General features: G+C 46.2%; 3 protein-coding genes across 3 annotated transcripts; 2 read left to right on the top strand and 1 right to left on the bottom strand.

The window, feature by feature from the left end:
- Window positions 1-731: 731 nt before the first annotated feature.
- LOC111855855 (uncharacterized) lies at window positions 732-6523 on the bottom strand. Its single transcript, XM_072713555.1, has 4 exons — window positions 6362-6523; window positions 4271-4837; window positions 3914-3981; window positions 732-3529 (listed from the first exon to the last, which is right to left on the bottom strand). Exons 2-4 carry the CDS (start codon window positions 4710-4712, stop codon window positions 3191-3193), a joined length of 849 nt encoding a protein of 282 aa, XP_072569656.1. The 5' UTR covers window positions 4713-4837; window positions 6362-6523; the 3' UTR covers window positions 732-3190.
- Window positions 6524-6617: 94 nt separating this feature from the next.
- On the top strand, window positions 6618-13132 carry wdr6 (WD repeat domain 6). The gene is made up of 7 exons (XM_023835274.2): window positions 6618-6979; window positions 7515-7619; window positions 7772-10298; window positions 11398-11475; window positions 11788-11904; window positions 12304-12410; window positions 12502-13132. The coding sequence occupies exons 2-7, from the start codon at window positions 7550-7552 to the stop codon at window positions 12993-12995; spliced, it is 3393 nt and encodes a 1130-aa protein (XP_023691042.2). The 5' UTR covers window positions 6618-6979; window positions 7515-7549; the 3' UTR covers window positions 12996-13132.
- Window positions 13026-16761, top strand: LOC140577648 (uncharacterized). Its single transcript, XM_072713556.1, has 3 exons — window positions 13026-13052; window positions 13347-13375; window positions 15034-16761. Exon 3 carries the CDS (start codon window positions 15114-15116, stop codon window positions 15474-15476), a length of 363 nt encoding a protein of 120 aa, XP_072569657.1. The 5' UTR covers window positions 13026-13052; window positions 13347-13375; window positions 15034-15113; the 3' UTR covers window positions 15477-16761.
- The last annotated feature ends 2051 nt before the right edge of the window (window positions 16762-18812 follow it).

The raw sequence follows: 18812 nt of genomic DNA, 5'->3' as shown, positions 1-18812 counted from the left end.
GCTTCTCACATTTAGAAGACACATGTGAGTACACACACACACACACACACGTTTGTATTCATATCTTTGTGGGGACCATCCATTCATTTCTATGGGCAACACCCTAATCTTAACAATGACAACCTTAACACCTACCCAGCCCTAACCTTAACCATAAGTAACCAAACAAAGTGCAAGGCTTTAGCATTTTCAGTTTTTTGTCTGCAGTCACAGATTTTTGTAAAACTGAGGTTTATATTGTGGGAACCTGAAAAATGTCCCCACCAGCTAAAAAGTAACAGATTTTACCATACTGAGGAGACATTTGGTCCCCACAATGTGGTAAATACAAACCCCAAAATACACTCACGCAGTCACTTCTACAGCTCATCCATCTTTGGACCTCTTATCCAGTACAGGATCGGGCAGGGAGTCAGGACCCTAGCCCAGACACCATGGGACACAAGACAGGGGAGCATCCTGGGTGGGCTCCCAATCCATCACAAGCCACGCACACACACTATGATTTCACCAAAGTGCATCTATCTGGCTCCAAAGGATACTCATCTAACAAAGGGGAACAAAGGCAGAGCGGGGCTGCGATTTGAAACCTCAAGCCTTGAGGTTATAACGCTCTTGGCCAGACATTAGAAAAGGCAGTAGACAATGTATTGAACTGCTTGTAAAACTTGCTATCCGTAATTTTAATCATGTATAATTAAGGCCTTCACCAAAGAAAACCAGGTGTTAAGTCAGACAAGTACGAGTATTTAATACATGAAATGTGGCATTACACAGTGGCTGTTTAATAAAAAAATGTATAAAACAAGCTTAAAAACTGGTGATTCACAATGTTAAAATGACAAAGAAACAGCAAAAACATGTAGTCAATACAGAGAATTATGTATGAAGACATGATTAGACCCTGGCAGATCTACAGTGTGGCATTACAAGTACAGTAAGAACTCATGAGCAGGCAAGATTCCCCAAGACTAAAAGGAACCTTTGACATTATAATACTGCTTATAATGTTACAAAGAGAAACCAATAGATACCATCTAACCAGCCTTTAAGAAAGAGAAGGTAGAATGTTTACTTAAATGACATCTCTGAATATAATAACCAAGGACTTGGATCTATTCTTCCTGTTCAGCAGCTATTTTAGATGTTTCCCTGGTTATCGAAGACCACACATAACCCCAGACCTGACGCTGCACTTCAGTTCTAAAACTGACTTGAGGTTTAAATGCAAATGACCCACTTTTCAGGGCTGTATGACTGATGCAGGTGCCCCTCATGCCACCCCAGTGGAATACAAACTGACATTAGAAATGACACAGTGCATCTGGGCACGATGCTACATCACAGCTCTGTAGACATATTAACCCATTGAGATGCTCTCAACTACTACGACAGTGTTTCTCTACCTGGCCTTGGGGAACCCCCAGACAGTGCATGTTTCTGCTCCTTCCCAGCTGGGAGGGAACAAAAATGTGGACGGTCTGGGAGGGAGCAAAAACACGGACTGTCTGGAGGTCCCCCAAGGCCAGGTTTGAGAAACATTGTGCTACGACAGTATATGTTTTCACTTCAAATGGTTTTGTTTGTTCAAGCCAATATTACATAACACAGAAATTACATGATCCTGAAAATGACGAGCGTTCTTCCAAAAATTAGCAGGACTACCCCAGCAGCAACCAGTCACAAAAAACTGCTCTATAACATCTAACACAACGCTGGAAACCACACGTAGACACAGATGGAGGGGTTCTGTGATGATAATACTTCAAACACAAAAACAACATCCTAGCAACTATCGTAAAGCCATTTCTCCATATGACGTTCTCACCTTCAGATAGTGCTTCACCTGAAGCAAGAGACACATTGGCATCTGTAAGGCCCCATTTACACTTGGCTTTAAAATGCAGCGCAGTGCTAATTACAAGCGTAACCAGCCATCAAGATGCGTGCGGAAGTGGTCTGGCATGCATTTGACCACATATCTTTAGTAAACGCTAATGCATCATGATGCATTCCTGACAAGGACATCACAATAACTGTGTGTGACAGTAGCAGATTCTGAACAGAAACAGTCAGCTGTACACTTTGGAGATGCATGATAGATACAGGTGCAAAAGGTGATATGTCTTGTCGGTCTACTTGCGATCCGATTGCCCAAGATGCATTTTAAAACCAAGTGTAAAGACCGCCTAAGTTTTCACAGTGTATAAAGGAAACAGGCTATTTAAAAGGACATCAACGCTCAATATCAAAATGTATCAAATTAAATGCCGTTAATAACATGGATACTGCTGGTCTATCCACTGCTTTGTGGTTATATCAGTATTTCCTCAGTAGAAACTCGGCACCTGAAATTATTGCACTTTAACATTAAAACCTAAAAAATCAACATAAAACAAGAGAATCATCCAACAACAGACAGCCTTTTCTGTCACGCAGCTGTTAGTCTGTGTTAGATTTGTCATCTTATAATAAGAGGATTTTCTCTACGTGAGACGAAGCAGTAAAGTCTTGAGGGCGTCTCTCAAATGTGTTCTGTTGGTTAAACTTCCATGCGGTGTTACATCTTAGACCTGGCATTAGTGCTGCAGGAAAACATTACTGTGGAGAGGTTGTTAAATGGTGCGTTTCCTCAATAGCCTCTGACAGCAGACAGCAGATGGATTTAACTCCGCCGTAGCTTGTAAAAATAATGCATAATTGTAGTTTTAAAAGAAAAGCCTGATTATTAGGGAATTTCTGTATAGGACCGTAACCCCTTCACATTTGCAAGGGAAAATGGAAGATTCCTGTAAATGCGAAAATTTGTGAATAATACTTTGCCCCCCCCCTAACCTCAACCAGTCTGCCAGCCTGAATGATATCATTACCAATTTCTAAACAAACACCACTGGACTGTACACTATGCATGTCAAATTGCCAAACTGGCCGACTCACGAATAACCAAAATCACAAATGTCAAATGTAAGAATGTGAAGGGGTTACTGTATTACAGAACGCGCTGTAAACGGCCTAAAGAAACGGCACATTTGTCAGCAAAGAGCGTGACAGGACCCTGAAGTTAACACTGCATGTTGCATAAAACAGTCATAATAAAAAAAAAACATTAAGAAAACTTTGTATATTATAGATGTTGCTTGTTTCTTTTTATATAACCATTATAAAAAAAATGCCTTTTGACGAACAGCAGTCAGTCCTCATCACTGGAGGAGTGCACCTCAGCCCCCAGCTTCTGAAGTTTTGTTTGGTAGTACCTCTTCTTGTATCTGTAGGCCTTCTCTTTTTGCTTCAGGGCTTTCCGCTTGTCCTCCAGCATCAGCTCCTTAACCAGCAGCACTCTCATTTTCTGCTGGTGTTCCCTCTCGGACAGCTCCAGCACCCTGGCATCCAAGTGAGAGTCTATAACAGTCCTGGTCTTTCCCCCATCAGCCGTGGGCATTGTGGCTGTCGGGACAGAGGTCCAGTGTGACCCATCAGGGAGACCGGAGCCACTGGGAGTGGTGTGGGTATAGACTCGGTCCGGCGAGCCCTGGGACAGAGTAGCTATAATCAGGCTTAAGGTTACAGTGCAAGCACACGAAGCACAATATGTTACAAATTTCCTTATAATGAGAGAGGAAAGCATAGTTGTGAAGTTTCATCATTATACATGAGAAAAATGGCCACTTAGTTACTGAAGCATATTCCTGTTAGAACAGAACTGAACTCAGGTCTATATTAATTGTCACTTGTTCCCTAGTCCCCTTGCCCTGGGGGCCTGGCCTTCAATGGACAGATTTGATTCTACTTGATGTCAAAAACTCATTTTGTTTTTTCATTCTGCCTTTAAAACAAAGCACAGAATATGATTTCCACGGCTTATGTGCCCTAATCTCCTGCTATCATGTGATGGGAGCGACTTTCAATACATTACATCAATTTGGGTGGCAGTTATATCCTCCTGGTCGCAGCCACTCGCTCCTACAGCAAATGTCCCGGATTCTGAAGGGAGAGAATAGGTTCGTGGATTCAATACAGCTCATTTATGAGCAACAGGTTTGCATATAGAGGGAGCACACCATTTTACACAGGCAGCCACGGTGTCTGCTAGTGATGGCCAAATGAAGCTTCACGAACTATTTTCTGTATTTTTTAAAACCACTAGGTGGTGCTCTTGCTTTGGGGCATCATTACAGCCCTTTTTTGAACAGAGAGCACCATCTAGTGGTGTTAGAAAATACAGCAACTGGCTCATGAAGTTTCATTTGATCATCACTAGTGTCTGCATTACCCGCTTTGATGTGGGTGTTAACGATGGCATCGGCATCTACGGTGGCCTCCATCTTCACTACCAAATTGGGGACCATGGAGGAGACCTCACGCTGGATCTCGGTGAGCGCCGTGACGGGCACGCCGGCCGCAATCTGCTCCTGCCGCCGGATCAGAGCGTTCCTGCTTTCCACCTTCATGCGCTTCCACAAGGTCTTCAACATGGCCATGCTGCTGGGAGGCCGGTCGGGGAAGGCGGCATTGAACGCCACCAGCAGCTCGTTCCAGGCCGCGTTACGCTTCACCGTGGTGTTCACATCCTTACGGAAGTCCTGCACCTTGTCCACCACCCCCTGGATGCGCTGCAGGAAGTACAGCTTCTGCTCGTGAGTGTAGTTGGGTGTGCGGTAAGCCATAGCAGCAGAGGGCCAATGCTTGCTGGGGCCACGGCGGGGAATAGTCATCTGTCACCAACGCCCATCACTGACTGCTGCCACAGGCTACAGTGTGATCCCTGCAGACTGGCATGTGTGCCGGACTGCAGACCAATTATTAACCCAGGCTACATTCTTAATCTGATGGAGTATTACTGCAAAGAAAGAATTACGATATAAATGCATTAAAATCCAGTCTGGGCACTGGAAAAATCCATTTGCTCCTTTCACACACCATACAATTTCTCATAATATTGGCAGTGGACACCAATCTTTAGTGTTTACAAATAATCCTGCCTCTTTACTAATGGATCTCCTGTTAGTCCATAGCTGCTGACTAATTTGGATGCATTCCTAGCAATTTGCATTCTGTGACTGACATGTTTGTCAACTTTGCTTACTGAAAGACAGTAAACTATACTGAAAACAGTATTTGTATTACACTGTCACCAGAAATTAGCTAGAATAATTTCAAATGGGCTTTTTGAAATATGGTCCTGCCATACTATTTTCTGTTTGTCGCTTGAGACATTAATTAACATTGTCTGAGATGTTGTCAAATGAAGGACAGAATTCAAAGCACATAAGATGTAACGTGTAGTTGAAACATTCATTAAAGATTCACGGGTTTTATTGGTCACATGCAAGGTGTAGTCAGACTATAGCCTGCAGTGAAACCCAAAGTGGTCGACTCCACTCTCACTGAGAGACTGCAGAGTTGTTAGGGCGGGCTGTGTCCCTGCCGATTTAGGCAGCTCTGCTCTGCTCTTGCAATGTAAATGCCCTGCAGGGAGCCTTGCTGATGCGTTCAGCAGAACGTACGACCGTCTGCTAAGCTTTACGGTCCAGGGCAGAGCAATTACCAAACCAGGCTGTGATTACTACTGTTCAGTAAAACATAATATGACTTGGGGCAAACTTTCAATTAATCAAATTACTTGGTCGTTAAAGGTACGTTATAAATACGTTTTTCCACACAAGAGATCACATATAACATCAAAGCAAAAAAATCTTAATGTAGGTAATCATTCGCCCGTTTGAATGATCAAGCGCTAAGAACGGCTGAAACATCTGAGACAAAAAACTTCAACTAGGCGGTTCACAGCATTTTTAATTCAGCCATTCATTTATTTAAAGAGCTCAATCAATGCTAATTGAGTTGAACTAGAAAAAAAACAACGACGTTGTGGTTAACAGAACGAGGATAAGGATGACAGCATCACAAAATACGTGACACTAAAAAATGTATTTAATGGAAAACGTATACACATTACTTATACACACGTTATATAAAATATCACAAAGTCTAAGTAACAGCGCAGAGATAGTTAATATTTTAATGATAGGAATTAAAATGTACACAGAACTTTCACGTGACAATAATCAAATTTTAGAGGCGAATTTGGGATGTGTCATCGACGACTTTAATGTTATTGACATCGCGACTCGTACAATTTCCGTGTTTTAAGCATACAGAACAACAAAGGTGAATTATAAATGTATCCGCTTGCGCACAGCGACCTATCAAACGGTGTAAATGAACAAAAACAAAGTTGCAAGTAAATACGTCTGACATCTTACTTGTGACCAGCTAACGCGAGCAATTTACGTATTCGCTTTTTTTTTAATAATTTCCATGTACCAAATGACAGCCGAAAAGACATGGCTGTTTAACTCACACAGGACGACGGCAAGCGGGCACTGTTTTCCCGTAGAGCAGACAGTTTCGTTCCGCTGTCCCCTTCACATTTTTTAGCGCGGCCGGAAACAAAATTCAAACCACGATGGCGTGCGCGACATGCGCAGACTCCATCGCAAAGTTCTGACCAATCAGCAGCCACCTTTCTGCGGTCAGAATCTGACGTGAAAATACTCTATTGATACACTATTTGTAGTGCTGGAAACGTGCGAGGTACCAACCAAAGGTATCCTGGAGCGGTCTGACCGTGCTTGGCTAGGCTTCAACGGGATCGTAACGAGATTAAGATGTATTTTGCAGCTCACTGAGTAACATGTTTCTAGTCTGTGTAATTTCTGCGTGAAACCAGACACGGAACATACTTTACGTATAATACGAACGGTATTTGCAAATAAATGGGAGTAACTGATGAGGAAATTCGGTTGTCGTTTCCTAAAAAAAAAGGGAGAACACGTGGGCGTTTAATGTTATTAACTGTCTAGATGGTAGCACGCCATCCTCCGGTGCAGCAGGTGGCGTTAGATTGATTCTGTGATTACACGATCGCCTGGCTATTCAATTCCAGCAAAGAAGATCTCCAGAGGCAGTATGTAGTTAGGTACGACTTTGAATGTTAAATGGTTATTCGAAATAAATTTACAAGGACACTGATTGTAAGTTAATAAGAAACATACTAATTTACAATACGTGGCTGTTTCAGTGAAAGAGTCGTGTGTCATTCGATAATATTAAAATTACAATATAACAGTCAGCTCGTGCCATGCGGGTGTGTATATATTGTGACACAGTTAAGATAACGATGTGCCTAGGTTCCTACGGTAATTATATACAGTTAATTATAGTAAATTTTATAACGACGTCGTATTGAGAGAACATGAGTCAATCCCACACCAGGAGCGTTGTAGCTCGCTATAAATATAATTTAGTTGTTATACTCATTTTCAAAGTATTGTATATGACATGATCTAAATAACATATCTCAATAAGATTGCATCTTCATCATTTCTAGCTTCATCTTGCCACTTTGAATGTATGTTTTAGAGTACGAACTCAAGAATATAGCACGTAAGTGAACGAGTCAGCCGCTTATGTGAATAGGATAGAAAAAGTGCTGGTCTTGTTATTTTTCTTAGTAATTCGAGATGAGGGATGTGTCCATTCGTAGCTGATGGAGTCAGTGCTTATAGTGACCCCCGTCACAGCCCTGGAGTTCCTGGGGGAGGACTACCTTCTGGCAGGTGAGCAAAAGTTGATGTCAAGGTGTGTTTAATTTCTGACGTGAAATGTTTAATGTTTATCTGTACCAAAACTAAGTTAATTAAATTGTAAATTTAAGCCTAATTAGCTGGGTAGTATGTTCTGGTAATGATATGGAATGTGCTGACCACAGGTGATGGCCCAGTTCTGTCAGTCTACAATCTGAAGACTTCACCCACAACTTCTGCTTTGCTCAGCGTCCTCCAGAACTTCCGCATCCATGGAATCCGTCCTCACCAACAGCAGGGAGATAAAGCTGAACATACAAGCGTAGCTAAGAAGGAGGAGGAGGAACCCCAGGGACTATCATGGCAGCAGAGGGCACACTTAGTGGTATTCGGGGGCAAAGCAGTGAGGCTTGTGGAGCTGAAAATGGGGGAACTCCCCAGCCTCCAGCCCCTTGGCCCGCTAATCCAGCTGCGGGACTGGGTGCTGGATGTGCACTGGCTGGACGTTCGCGGTGACCTCTTGGGTGTCACACTGGCCCATAATGCCACGCTGCTGCTCGATGTGCAGAAGGGAAGCACGCTGGCCCTCTGCTCCTGTGAGGACGGCTGCCTTCTGTATTCGGCCCTGCTGGTGGGACCTTGCTGGAAGAGCTTAGTTGTGGTGGGGGGCACCATCTTTAACCAGCTGGTCCTCTGGAGACCTGGAGAGGGAACAGAAAAGGAAGGTGGGAGAAACATGGTGGGGAGAGTGGAGCGGAGGTTGCTGGGCCATAGCGGCGTGATCTTCAGCCTGGCCTACCTTCCCAAGCCGGGCTGGCTGGCTTCGGCTTCAGATGACCGCAGTGTGCGAGTGTGGGATGTGGGTGCTTTGGGGGGGGAGGCAGGATGTGGAGCTCCCTCCCCGACCTGCTTGCGGGTTCTTTATGGTCACCAGGCTCGGGTGTTCTCTGTAAAGCTCTCATCCGCTGGGGCATTCAGTGCAGGTGAGGATGGCGTCTGCCTGGCATGGGACTGGGACAGCGGGAAGGTAACGCGTGCCCTGAGGGGGCACCGGGCGGGAGGGGTTAGGGCGCTGGCCGTCAGCCTGGGAGGAGCTGGGGGAGGTGGGTACGTAGCTACAGGGGGCACAGATGGTGGCATCCGTCTCTGGAGCCTCAAGGAAGAGGACAGCGGACTAGAGGATGCAGGGGTCCTGCGTGATCTGGGGTTTGAGGGTGTAGGTTGCCCTAAGGTGGTGCGTGTGACTGGGGGCAGGGGCTTGAGGCAGAGAGGAGTGGTAATCACCACTGATCAGGGGGAGGTTTATTCGTGGGAGGAGCAACGTGGCTGGCAGCTGTTATGGAAGGGAGGTGCGGGGTTCTGTTCCTACAATGTAATGGAGGTGTTGGAGTGGTGGAGTGGGGATGAGATGTGTGCCGTTGGCAGCCTGAGTGGAGAGGTATGGCTCTTCCCTCTGTCTCAGCCCAGCGCCGGGATACGACTGAAGGCAGGGACAGGGAAGATCCATAGCGTGCTATGGGTACACCCAACGGGGGGCCGTGGTGGGTATTTGTTGGCATCGGGGGCAGAAGGTGTGGTGTACCGTTGGCAGATAGATACAGAGTTGGTTGGGGGGGCTGTGGTTCTTAATACCGAGCCCCTGGGTCCTTTTATTCTTCCCCCCTGTGCGAAACGCTGGCTGACCACCGCAGTGCTCATATGTCGGCCAGAGGGGGCGCTGTGGGTGTGTGGAGACCGGAGAGGTTCACTGCTGCTGTATCGTGACAAAGCGGAGGAGGCTAAGGCAGATGGAGCCTTGCAGCCCATGAGCGTCCTGTTCGGGGTGCACGGGAAGCAGGGCGTGACGTGCGTGTGCGAGCACGCTGGCCTGATCTACAGCACCGGGCGTGACGGCTGTGTACGCGTGTCCCGGCTGGATGCCAGTGCTCTGGAGGTGCTTAGGGTACAGCGGGCCTGCCGTGGCATGGAGTGGCTGGAGAGGATTATGGTTCTGGACCCGGAGGTGAATCCAGTGGAGGGGGAGCATGGTGAGCGCCATGCAGGGGAGGTGAGGTTGATCTTGGGGTTCCACTCAGTCTACTTCGTTGTCTGGGACCTGGTCCGGCAGGAGCGGCTCCTGTCAGTGCCTTGTGGGGGGGGGCACCGGTCCTGGAGCTACTGGTTACCCCAGAGCCCAGGTGCCGACGGTGCAGGCACAGTAGTGTTTGTGAAGCACGGAGCAGTCATGGCCTCTCGTGCCCCAGAGGAGACCTTCCATCAGCAGGGAGGTTGGGAGCTGAAGGAAGGGATCCACGGTAGGGGTGTCACCTGTGTGTGCCACCTAGGTGCCGTCCGGGTCGCCAGGCAGCATTGGGAGATCCTGGCAACAGGTGGAGAGGACACAACTTTGACTGTGTTGACGATCGACCCTCGGAGCAGGGCTCTCAGGGTCCTGGCGCTCATCACTGATCACATCTCCAGCATCCGTGCACTAGCGGTCGTTCGGAGGCCAGGTGCTAGGGAGGCGAATGACACCAAGCCACTCCTCTCTGTCCTGCTCTTCTCTGCCGGGGGGCGGGCCCAGCTACAGTGCTACAGACTCCTGATTGGTGCGAATGGACAGCTGGGTTTGCCTTCTTGTCAGGTGATCCAGGTAGCTAGTCACCGGTTGGATGAGCAATGGGAACGGAGGCGGAACCGACACAAGACTGTGAAAATGGACCCTGAAACCAGGCAAGTGAACTACCTGCAGTAATCTAGAAAATTCACAAACATGAATTTAGTCAGAAACCACTTCATTTTAATTAAGGGATACAGTACCTCTCAAATTCTGGACACACCTACTGAAAATCATTTATTTTTCAACAAGATTGAAAAAAATCCTAAACACAGCTCAAGGTTATGGAGTAAGTATTATCTTGTGAACAAAGAAGAGACGGAGTGCTGTGATTGGTGACCTGGCCCCCACAATCCCCTAACCTAAACCCCGTAGAGCTGGTTTGGGATGAGTTTCATCGAAGAATAGGTAACCAACTCGTGCCTAGAACTTGTGGAAAATCCTTCAGGACTGTTGGAGAAGCAATAGGTGGCTATTTTGAAGAATGTAAAATTTGAGAAAATTGTTGAATATTACATGGGGCGTCATGGTGGTGCAGTAGTTAGCACTGTGGTCTCACACCACTGGGACCTGGGTTCAGGTCTCTGCCAGGATTCCATGCGTGTGGAGTTTGCATGTTCTCCCCGTGTTGTTGTGGGGTTTCCTCTGGGTACTCTGGTTCCCCCCCCCCCCACAGTCCAAAAACATTCTGAGGTTAACTGGAGTTACCAGATTGCCCATAGGTGTGTGTGGATGAGTGAAGGTTGTGTGAGTGTGCCCTGCGATGGGTTGGCGCCCCATCCTGGGTTATTCCCTGCCTTGTGCCCATAGCCTCTGAGATTGGCTCCAGACCCTTCACGACCCTGAAAAGGACAAGCAGTTACAGAAAATGGATGGATGAACATGACTGTTGCGATTCTTGAATTGAAAATTGAATTACTTCATTGGCTTTTATTATAAGGTGAATAGCATAGCTAAAATAGAGACAAGTGCACTAAAAGCAAGTGTGTCCAGACTTTTGATTGCTACTGTACATGAAGTGTCTGTGAATACAAATCTGCAATCCACATCTCAGTTTATGGCAGTCATTTTGCAATTGGGGGGGGTGCTTTTGTTGCTTTCATTGCTTCTAGCGTTTGAAAACATACAATTTTGACCAATAAAATCGTAGTAATTGTGTGAGAGATAGTATAGTATTCTGGCATGATTTCAGAGCAACTCTCCTACCCCGTGCAGGTACATGTCTCTGGCGGTGGTATCTGACGGAACAGAGGGGGTCCTTCTGGCTGCGGCCTGCAGTGACGGAGCCCTGAGGTAAGAGGTCTCCAGCTTTGTAACGCCCGTCACGTGGGCTGCACATTGGGCTGATATGTGTAATTAAGGAACCATGCACCAAGTCTGCGTGACTCAAAACATGACAGGCGACCACAAGCAGAACATTCACTTAAGCTCTTGAGGGGCATTAAGCTGAAATCAGACAAAGTGCATTACTTTACCAAGAAGGGCATATGCAGTCATACAGAATTACCGTGACATTTGAAAGCGCCACCTGGTGAGTGGAGGTCAAACAGGCGTGGGAGTGGTGCTTTCTGTGTGTATATAATTTTTTTCTCTTTTTATGGTCAGGCTTTTCTCATTGACTGAAACCAGTGGCCGCTTTCAGCTTCTGTGGGAGACTTTCTACCACCAACGATGTGTGCTCAGTGTCGCCACCTACCTCCTGAAGGACCCACAGGGCTGCCAGTGAGTGATGAGACACAAAATAGTGGGATATTACTGTGACATTTTTTATCATTTACTAATCGCTCCCATAAAGGTGTACAGTCTGGTTTATCTGCCTCCCAGACATCAAATTCTAAAACTGAATTATATCACATAAATATCATAAACAGAAGAATTGTATCAGACACTGTATTTTTCTTAGGAATGTATCTTTTATCTACTGTATTTTTAGTCTTTTTTTGTAAATAACCTTCAATAATTTTGCCACAATTCAGCTCAAAATTCATTGAAACTGACCTTCTGTGAAAAGGATATTGTTCTCCATCCATTTGTTGACTTTTATTATTTTATTATTTGTAGCCAAATTAATGCTTATTGTATTTTCTTTCCACCTGCCCCCCCCCCCCCCCCCCCCCCCAGGAGGTTGTTTCTCTTCAGTGCTGCAACCGATGGTGTGATAGCTGTTTGGGATACAAATACAGTCAGAAATCTGGAGAATGGACCCTCTTCTGACACCTGCTGGAAGGGTAGATACAAGCAATTTAAAATATATATATATATATATGTTTGTGTGTGTAGGTGTGTCACTCACTCTCTCTGTGGTTCTGTGTATTTCAGATCCACCTAGTCCTTGCCTCACGTTTCCAGCACATCAGAGTGGAGTAAACACACTAGCAGTGTGGGAGGGGCACTGGGATGATCAGGGATTGTCTCAGGCAGGGGGGCACTGGATGACAGTGGCCAGTGGAGGAGACGACGGACAATTGTCAGCTGTTTGTATCCAAGTGCAGTTCCATTCCAAGGAGGTAGAGGGCAGTGGATTGACTCTGAACCTGTATGCTAGGTCTGTGGAGCCTCTGGCCCATTCAGCCCCCCTGACAGCTTTAATACCCCTGGGTCCCAGACTCCTCATCTCTGCCTCCCCGGATCAACGCATCTCCCTGTGGGACCGCCGAGGTTCCTCTTTGCGCCACCAGGGGGTGCTGTTCTCGCATGTGGCCGATATCGCAGGACTAACAGCGTGGCAAGGAGAAGAGAGGCAGACCTGGGTGGCTGTTTGCGGACAGGGTTTACAGTTGCTGCGGCTGGAAGCGGAAGGCGACGGGAAATAAGATTGTGGAAGAGATGCGAAATGTGTCATCTTCAAAGAAACTCACCCTTTTCATACTGTGAGTCACATTGTCTGTCAAGATGAGCAAGTGCTGACATTTGCATGCTAATTTTAAAATAAAGTATATTTTTTACATTGTCCCTGTAAAATGTAACATGCTTTTTGTAAATGAAATAACCAGACTCTGGCCACTGCTATGAAGGCTGCTCACTGGTGGTTCTTCTGCTGGGGTTTCTGGGTGAATGGAGGACATTGGTAGTCATGCTCACACCACTCTTTACTGTTTGTGGTACATGAATTTTTTATGGAGTTTGAGGCTCCCTTTTGTCCATCACGCCTCTTTGCTTGCCAGGTCAGCGCAGAGGGGAGAGCGAGAGCGAGGTTAGTAATTCCCTCGTTTTTTATTTTTTAGAGTGAGAGGTTAATGGTATGATTGTCTTTTTTTTTTTACTTTATTGAAGCAGTTAGTAGTCAGATGGTTTTGGAAGAGAGATGGCTTAAAGGTAGCATTGTCCTAGTTTTGTTTAGTGGTAAGTGGTGGGATTCTCCTGTCATATGCTCGCTCCATCTGGACATGAACTCATGTTCTTTATTGTGGGTTTGCAGTGGAAATACCCCAGAACCTAATGAAAGGGAGGGCTGAGAGAGCAGGGAAATATTTGAAAAATATTGGAAGGAATGTTCCAGAAAGGCAGAGGCCAAGTGCCCGAGGTCGGCGAAAGCTCTCTCAGTTCCTGGAAAAGGAAGGCACCTCTTAAAGAATCCTTCGTCCGCTCCAGCCATGTCAGACCGGTAAAACTCCACACAAAAACTAGCATCTCATACCTGTGTAATAAAATACCTTTTTGGTAGCTTGTGTGATTTGTAATGGGGAATGATCTGTCTCTCACACACACGCACAGGCAATGGCAAAACAATAGTGAAGTGGTTATGGGATTGACTTTATGATCGAGATGTTTAGCAATAGTATGCCGAAACTGTGGTGAGGTACTTAACCTCATCTGCTTCTTAAAGTATCAATAGGTAACATGCATTAATATGTGTATGTGTACCTTTAAGTATAAATGTTGTTCTACTGACCTTTGGCTTCTAACTTCAGGCTACAGAACAAGTGATATCGCAGAACAGACTTCCCCTTGATGAGTGTCCAGGAAATAGGATACCAGGTGTAGTATGGTTGTGGTGCAAAATGGTAAACCAGTATAAATCAGTCGGTGGTAGGATGGCCTGGTGGCCTTTGCCTCCGGGTTTGGAGGTTCTAATCCCACCTCTGTTCTGTGTGCATGGAGTTTGCATGTTCTCTTCATGTTGTTGTGTTTTCTCTGGACACTGGTTTCCTCCGGCTGTCCAAAGACCTACATTTAGACTTACTGGTGCCTCTAGATTGCCCATAGTTTGTAAGGGTGCTTTATGATGGACTGGTGTACCCTTGTTCTGTGCCTTGTGCTTCCTGGGATGGGATCCGATCCACCCCAACCCTGACACGGATGGTATGAATCAATCCCATTATACAGCACAGTTTGAGGGCTTTGTGTGATGCATTGAGTGCGGGTAATAATACACGCAGGCTGCGTCATGCTGCATTTGTTCTGCATTACCATGGAAGCGCTCCTTCCTCCAGCTCACCATTTGTTTCCCATCATCCTTGTTATCATCCTCCTTCGAAGTCACTGCCAGGGACGAGCGGTAACCATGAAATATGGACACGCAGCACAGAACAGCCATGAGAAGCAGTAATGCCGTGCCAGTCACACCCCCCGTGCCAGGGTCCACCGTCTGTGCATGTGGCATCGGCCCATACAGGGTGACAGAAGGTGGAATTGAGGGGGGGGCACACCCAGTCCCTTATATCCCATCAGAACACCTGCTTTATTGGCTGTTAAAAATGCAAAGCAAGTGTGCAATTTGCATGATGTTTCCCAGCCAAATCTGAGGGACACTCTCTCCATCAGGTCCTGCCATCTTCACCTGTGCCCAGTCGTTTGATGCCTGTGTTGATCTGCTCAGTCTTTTTTTGTGATCTTTTCCACCATCTACAGTGAAGCTTGGTCGCGCGGGACGACAACAGCCCCCTAAGCCTGGGAGGAGAGAAGGCGCCCCCAAGGTCTTGAACCCCAGCATGACGGCTTGGGAAGTCCAGTCTTTGTCTGAGCCCTCCTTTGCGCGCATCGACCTTCCCCCTCCGACCACTCATGTACCACTGCCATTGGACAGCCCACACGTTCCCGAGCCAATGGGAGTCCCAGCTATAAGCCCCGCCCATAGCCCCCTAGCTGTCACACCCCCAGGCACTGATAAATTCACGAAAGTGTTCCGTAATCCTCTCCCCCAATGCCGCCCGCCCCGCCTGCCCCCTCTGCGGCCCATCACCAACACCAGCTTCTCACGCAGTTTCACCTTCTCGTTCTTCCAGCTCCCGCTGCACCTGTCCACTCGTGGCCGTGCTGAGCGCATCTCGCTACCGCGCCAGGTCCAAAACTGACTGCCAGGGCCGCAGCCGAGCCCTTGCTTCCTGTTCAGTGATTCGGTCCTCAGCTACAGTACAGAGCAGTCAGAGATCCCAGACAGTAGTTCCTACTGGATACCACCATACTGACAATGCAGTGTTTCCACCACAGTTTTGGTTTGTTTGTTGGCTTATTTGTGCGTGTTGTGCAGAGGATATGGTTTGTGAGTGTACAGTACATGTACAGTTAGCGTATATACCTGTGTTGTACAGATAGTACCAATCATGTGTTGGTACATGTTATTTATTCAGCCGATGCTTTTGTCGAAAGTGACAGGGAGGTGAGGAAAGCTTGGGGTCAGAGTACAAGAGCATCCCTGAAGCAGTTTGGGTTAAGAGCCTTGCTCGAGCACCCAGCAGTGGTGTCATTAGGCTGCTGCCCATGGGATTTGAACCCAAGACCTTATGGATACAGCCACGGATCCTTAACCTGCCAAGTTACACTCCGTCCATGATGGTGGCTTTCCTAATTATGCGTAGACTTCTTAATTAGCTTCGTCAGTGGGGTGCTTGCTGTCGACAGTGGCGATGTAAGATGGAAGCTGTCACCATATCATGGGGTCACCCATCCAATTAGACCTGACTCCCCCCACCCTAAAGAGAGGAGGGAAATGGACAAGATATCCATAGGCACACAGAGACTGAGAAGAACAAGTGGCCTAGGAATTTGGATGTGACAAGATTCAGCTCTCCTTGCTCTTAACGCTTTTAGGTGTGGTTGTTGCATAGCACAATCTGGTGCCAGCACACGGCAACAGTCTGTACCTCTATGCACCCCCCGGTGCACACCCAGCGGCTGAACCAGTCCACGTGAGCAGAACGCGTGCACACCCCACTGCCGCGTGCATGCACCAGCTGACGAAACGCTGCGGTGGGAATCACAGGCTTTGGGAGCGTTATATGGGCTTTGGGCAATAATCCACAAGACACCACGCCCTGTGCTGCCTACTCCACAGGACGATTGGCAAACACTCTGCTCCTGAGGTCGCCATACATTAGATAAGGGGAAGGCTATTTCAGATTAATGCACAATAAAATTTACCAGCAAACACATAAAACTGAAAGATTGCCTGTTTGCTACTTGTTTTTTTGAGTTGTTTGGAGTTTATTCTCTTTGCATTCTGAATATAAAATAACCTCTCATATAGCCTCACCTAACTGAATGCAACATACTGAAATTGTATGCACAACTGTTACAAATATAAAGAATTCTTTGTGAAACAATGCTAACTTTCACAATAAAGAGTATAAAAGAATGTGATTTCGTTAAGTTATCCAGTGTCTTTGGTTCCTGCTCAAAAACACGATATACGGTATGCAGCGTCGGATCAATGCCTCTGATTAGCATTTACTAATAAGAATTTCAATATCAGCCGCTGGTGAATGCTACAGTGCCTTTGAATTAAACTGCACAAGATGAAAGCAGATGAAGTGCTCACTTTCATGCAATAGTGTTACAACATTTCCGCAGGAATGTAATCGTAGCGGTATTGTGTTCATGATACAACTCGGACGAGACTTTTTTATCCTCTTAAACTTCATGACTGAATTAACAGCCTTTGTTCTGTGATGTACGCACAAGCTAAATATGATTCACCTGTTGCTTGTAGGGACAGTGAGAACACCCTATCTGATTTTCACCTTCAAATCCTTTGTTTGAAATTGCAGCAAGAACAGCTGAAGGCTTCTATCATTAACCTCAGGTAGATGTTTGGTATGCATGACCCACCCATACTGGATGAGGCAGTTTGACGTCCTGGGCCAGAGAAGACAGTGTTCCTTTCAGGCAGGGACGGGATCAGGTCCCTGTGACCACAGAACGGGAGGCTGATTTCTTGCAGATATATATAGATTAAATTAGAGACTCAGGAAGGAAACGGGTGAAGTTTCCTGACAGTGTGATGAGAAATGTGTTAGATTGAGTAGGGGGTGGATTTTGGAAGGGCATTTATAGGGGAATGGATTTGTATGCACTGTGGAGAGATGTTAATTTGGCCTGGCTTTATAGGTTTGGTGTTGAGGGTGTTTGTGATGACAGTCCTGCCAATGAATGCTCTCTCAGACCCCGGTGAACAGCTACAGTACAGCGGCTGCCCCCCCCCCCCCAGCTCCCCCACCTCTTGGGTTGACACGTTCGGCTTTCGCAATGTCAGGCCGGATGAGAACACTGTCTGTGTCTGCTTGCCTTTCTGTGTCTGTGTCCTTTTGTCTGCCTTCCTGTAATCTTACATGCTGTGTTCCACTCAGATTCTCGCTAATATGTTTTCCCAGGCTTCATATATATTTCCTATTAGTGGAAGGTAGACCATTTCAACTGAGGGGGGGGCAGACTGGGGCCAGTTGTTCTGTTAGGGGGGCCAGATGTATTTGACCTTAATGTCCTCCAAGTTTTACTTATACTAGATTTCCAGCATTAAGAAGTAAAATACAATTTTGAAAACCGATATGTTATTTATACAATCCTATGCAGTCACATTTTAATGTTTTTAGAATTATGTAACTCACTCTGATTTATTGTTTAGACTGTCTTGCTTCCACGAGCTTGATTATTTTTTCTTGCAACTCGACCGCACAGCACACATGACCCACCCAGAGTCCTAAAATGTGCTTGCATTTGTGTTTATCCTGCTCTCAGTGCAAAAAAAAAATTAGCTTACACATATAAATGTAAATAATAAATACAATAATAGTAATAATACATATATTTCAGACACAACGTATTTAGGGGGGGCACAGGGACACTGCCCCCCCCCCCCCTAGAACACCCCTGGTCCCTGGGAGCTCTGGGGGTCTCTACGATGATCCAAGAGGCAGGCAAGAATCTGATGAGTCTCTTCGTGGTGAGTCAGTACAAACCTGCACACATCCACACACTCACATATAAAAACACGCGCATCCATACCTATGTTTCAGTGTTTGTTAGTTTACAGTACTTACGAATAGTGTTTTAGTCACATCTATAATTACCACATGCTGGGTGCTGCCGCATGAGTTTTGGGAATTTCACGATATTAAATAATATGAGTAAATGTCTATAAGGGAGGATCTGTGCTTTTCTGCCCTCTTTCCTTTTCCTAGAAAAGTTGTACTGGCTGCAATCCTACCTGCAAATATGAATTTCTAAGGAAAAATATCCGATTAGTATAGTACTAGGGTTAGTGTACAATTACAAAGAATTACATATATAATGGATACTAGGAAAGTTCAGATGCGATTCTCACCCGAGTGCAAACCTCTTCTTGACTTTTAACCAGCTACCTTTCGGTTATTTTAATATGTGGCAAAGGGAGACTGGGGTGCATATATATTTCA

Source organism: Paramormyrops kingsleyae, chromosome 6, assembly GCF_048594095.1.
Source record: "Paramormyrops kingsleyae isolate MSU_618 chromosome 6, PKINGS_0.4, whole genome shotgun sequence".
Classification (NCBI taxonomy): domain Eukaryota; kingdom Metazoa; phylum Chordata; class Actinopteri; order Osteoglossiformes; family Mormyridae; genus Paramormyrops; species Paramormyrops kingsleyae.
This window is presented reverse-complemented; position numbering and strand designations above follow the sequence as displayed.

Excerpts from the sequence above, each read along its gene's own strand:
- LOC111855855 (XM_072713555.1), bottom strand. The coding sequence starts at position 4,712 with ATGACTATTCCCCGCCGTGGCCCCAGCAAGCATTGGCCCTCTGCTGCT. Across the intron at positions 3,982-4,270 it reads TAACACCCACATCAAAGCGG|AATCCGGGACATTTGCTGTA; the intron begins GTAATGCAGACA and ends CTCTCCCTTCAG. Across the intron at positions 3,530-3,913 it reads TAACTGCCACCCAAATTGAT|GGCTCGCCGGACCGAGTCTA; the intron begins GTAATGTATTGA and ends ACTCTGTCCCAG.
- wdr6 (XM_023835274.2), top strand. The coding sequence starts at position 7,550 with ATGGAGTCAGTGCTTATAGTGACCCCCGTCACAGCCCTGGAGTTCCTG. Across the intron at positions 11,476-11,787 it reads TGCAGTGACGGAGCCCTGAG|GCTTTTCTCATTGACTGAAA; the intron begins GTAAGAGGTCTC and ends TTTTATGGTCAG. Across the intron at positions 12,411-12,501 it reads TTCTGACACCTGCTGGAAGG|ATCCACCTAGTCCTTGCCTC; the intron begins GTAGATACAAGC and ends TGTGTATTTCAG.
- LOC140577648 (XM_072713556.1), top strand. The coding sequence starts at position 15,114 with ATGACGGCTTGGGAAGTCCAGTCTTTGTCTGAGCCCTCCTTTGCGCGC.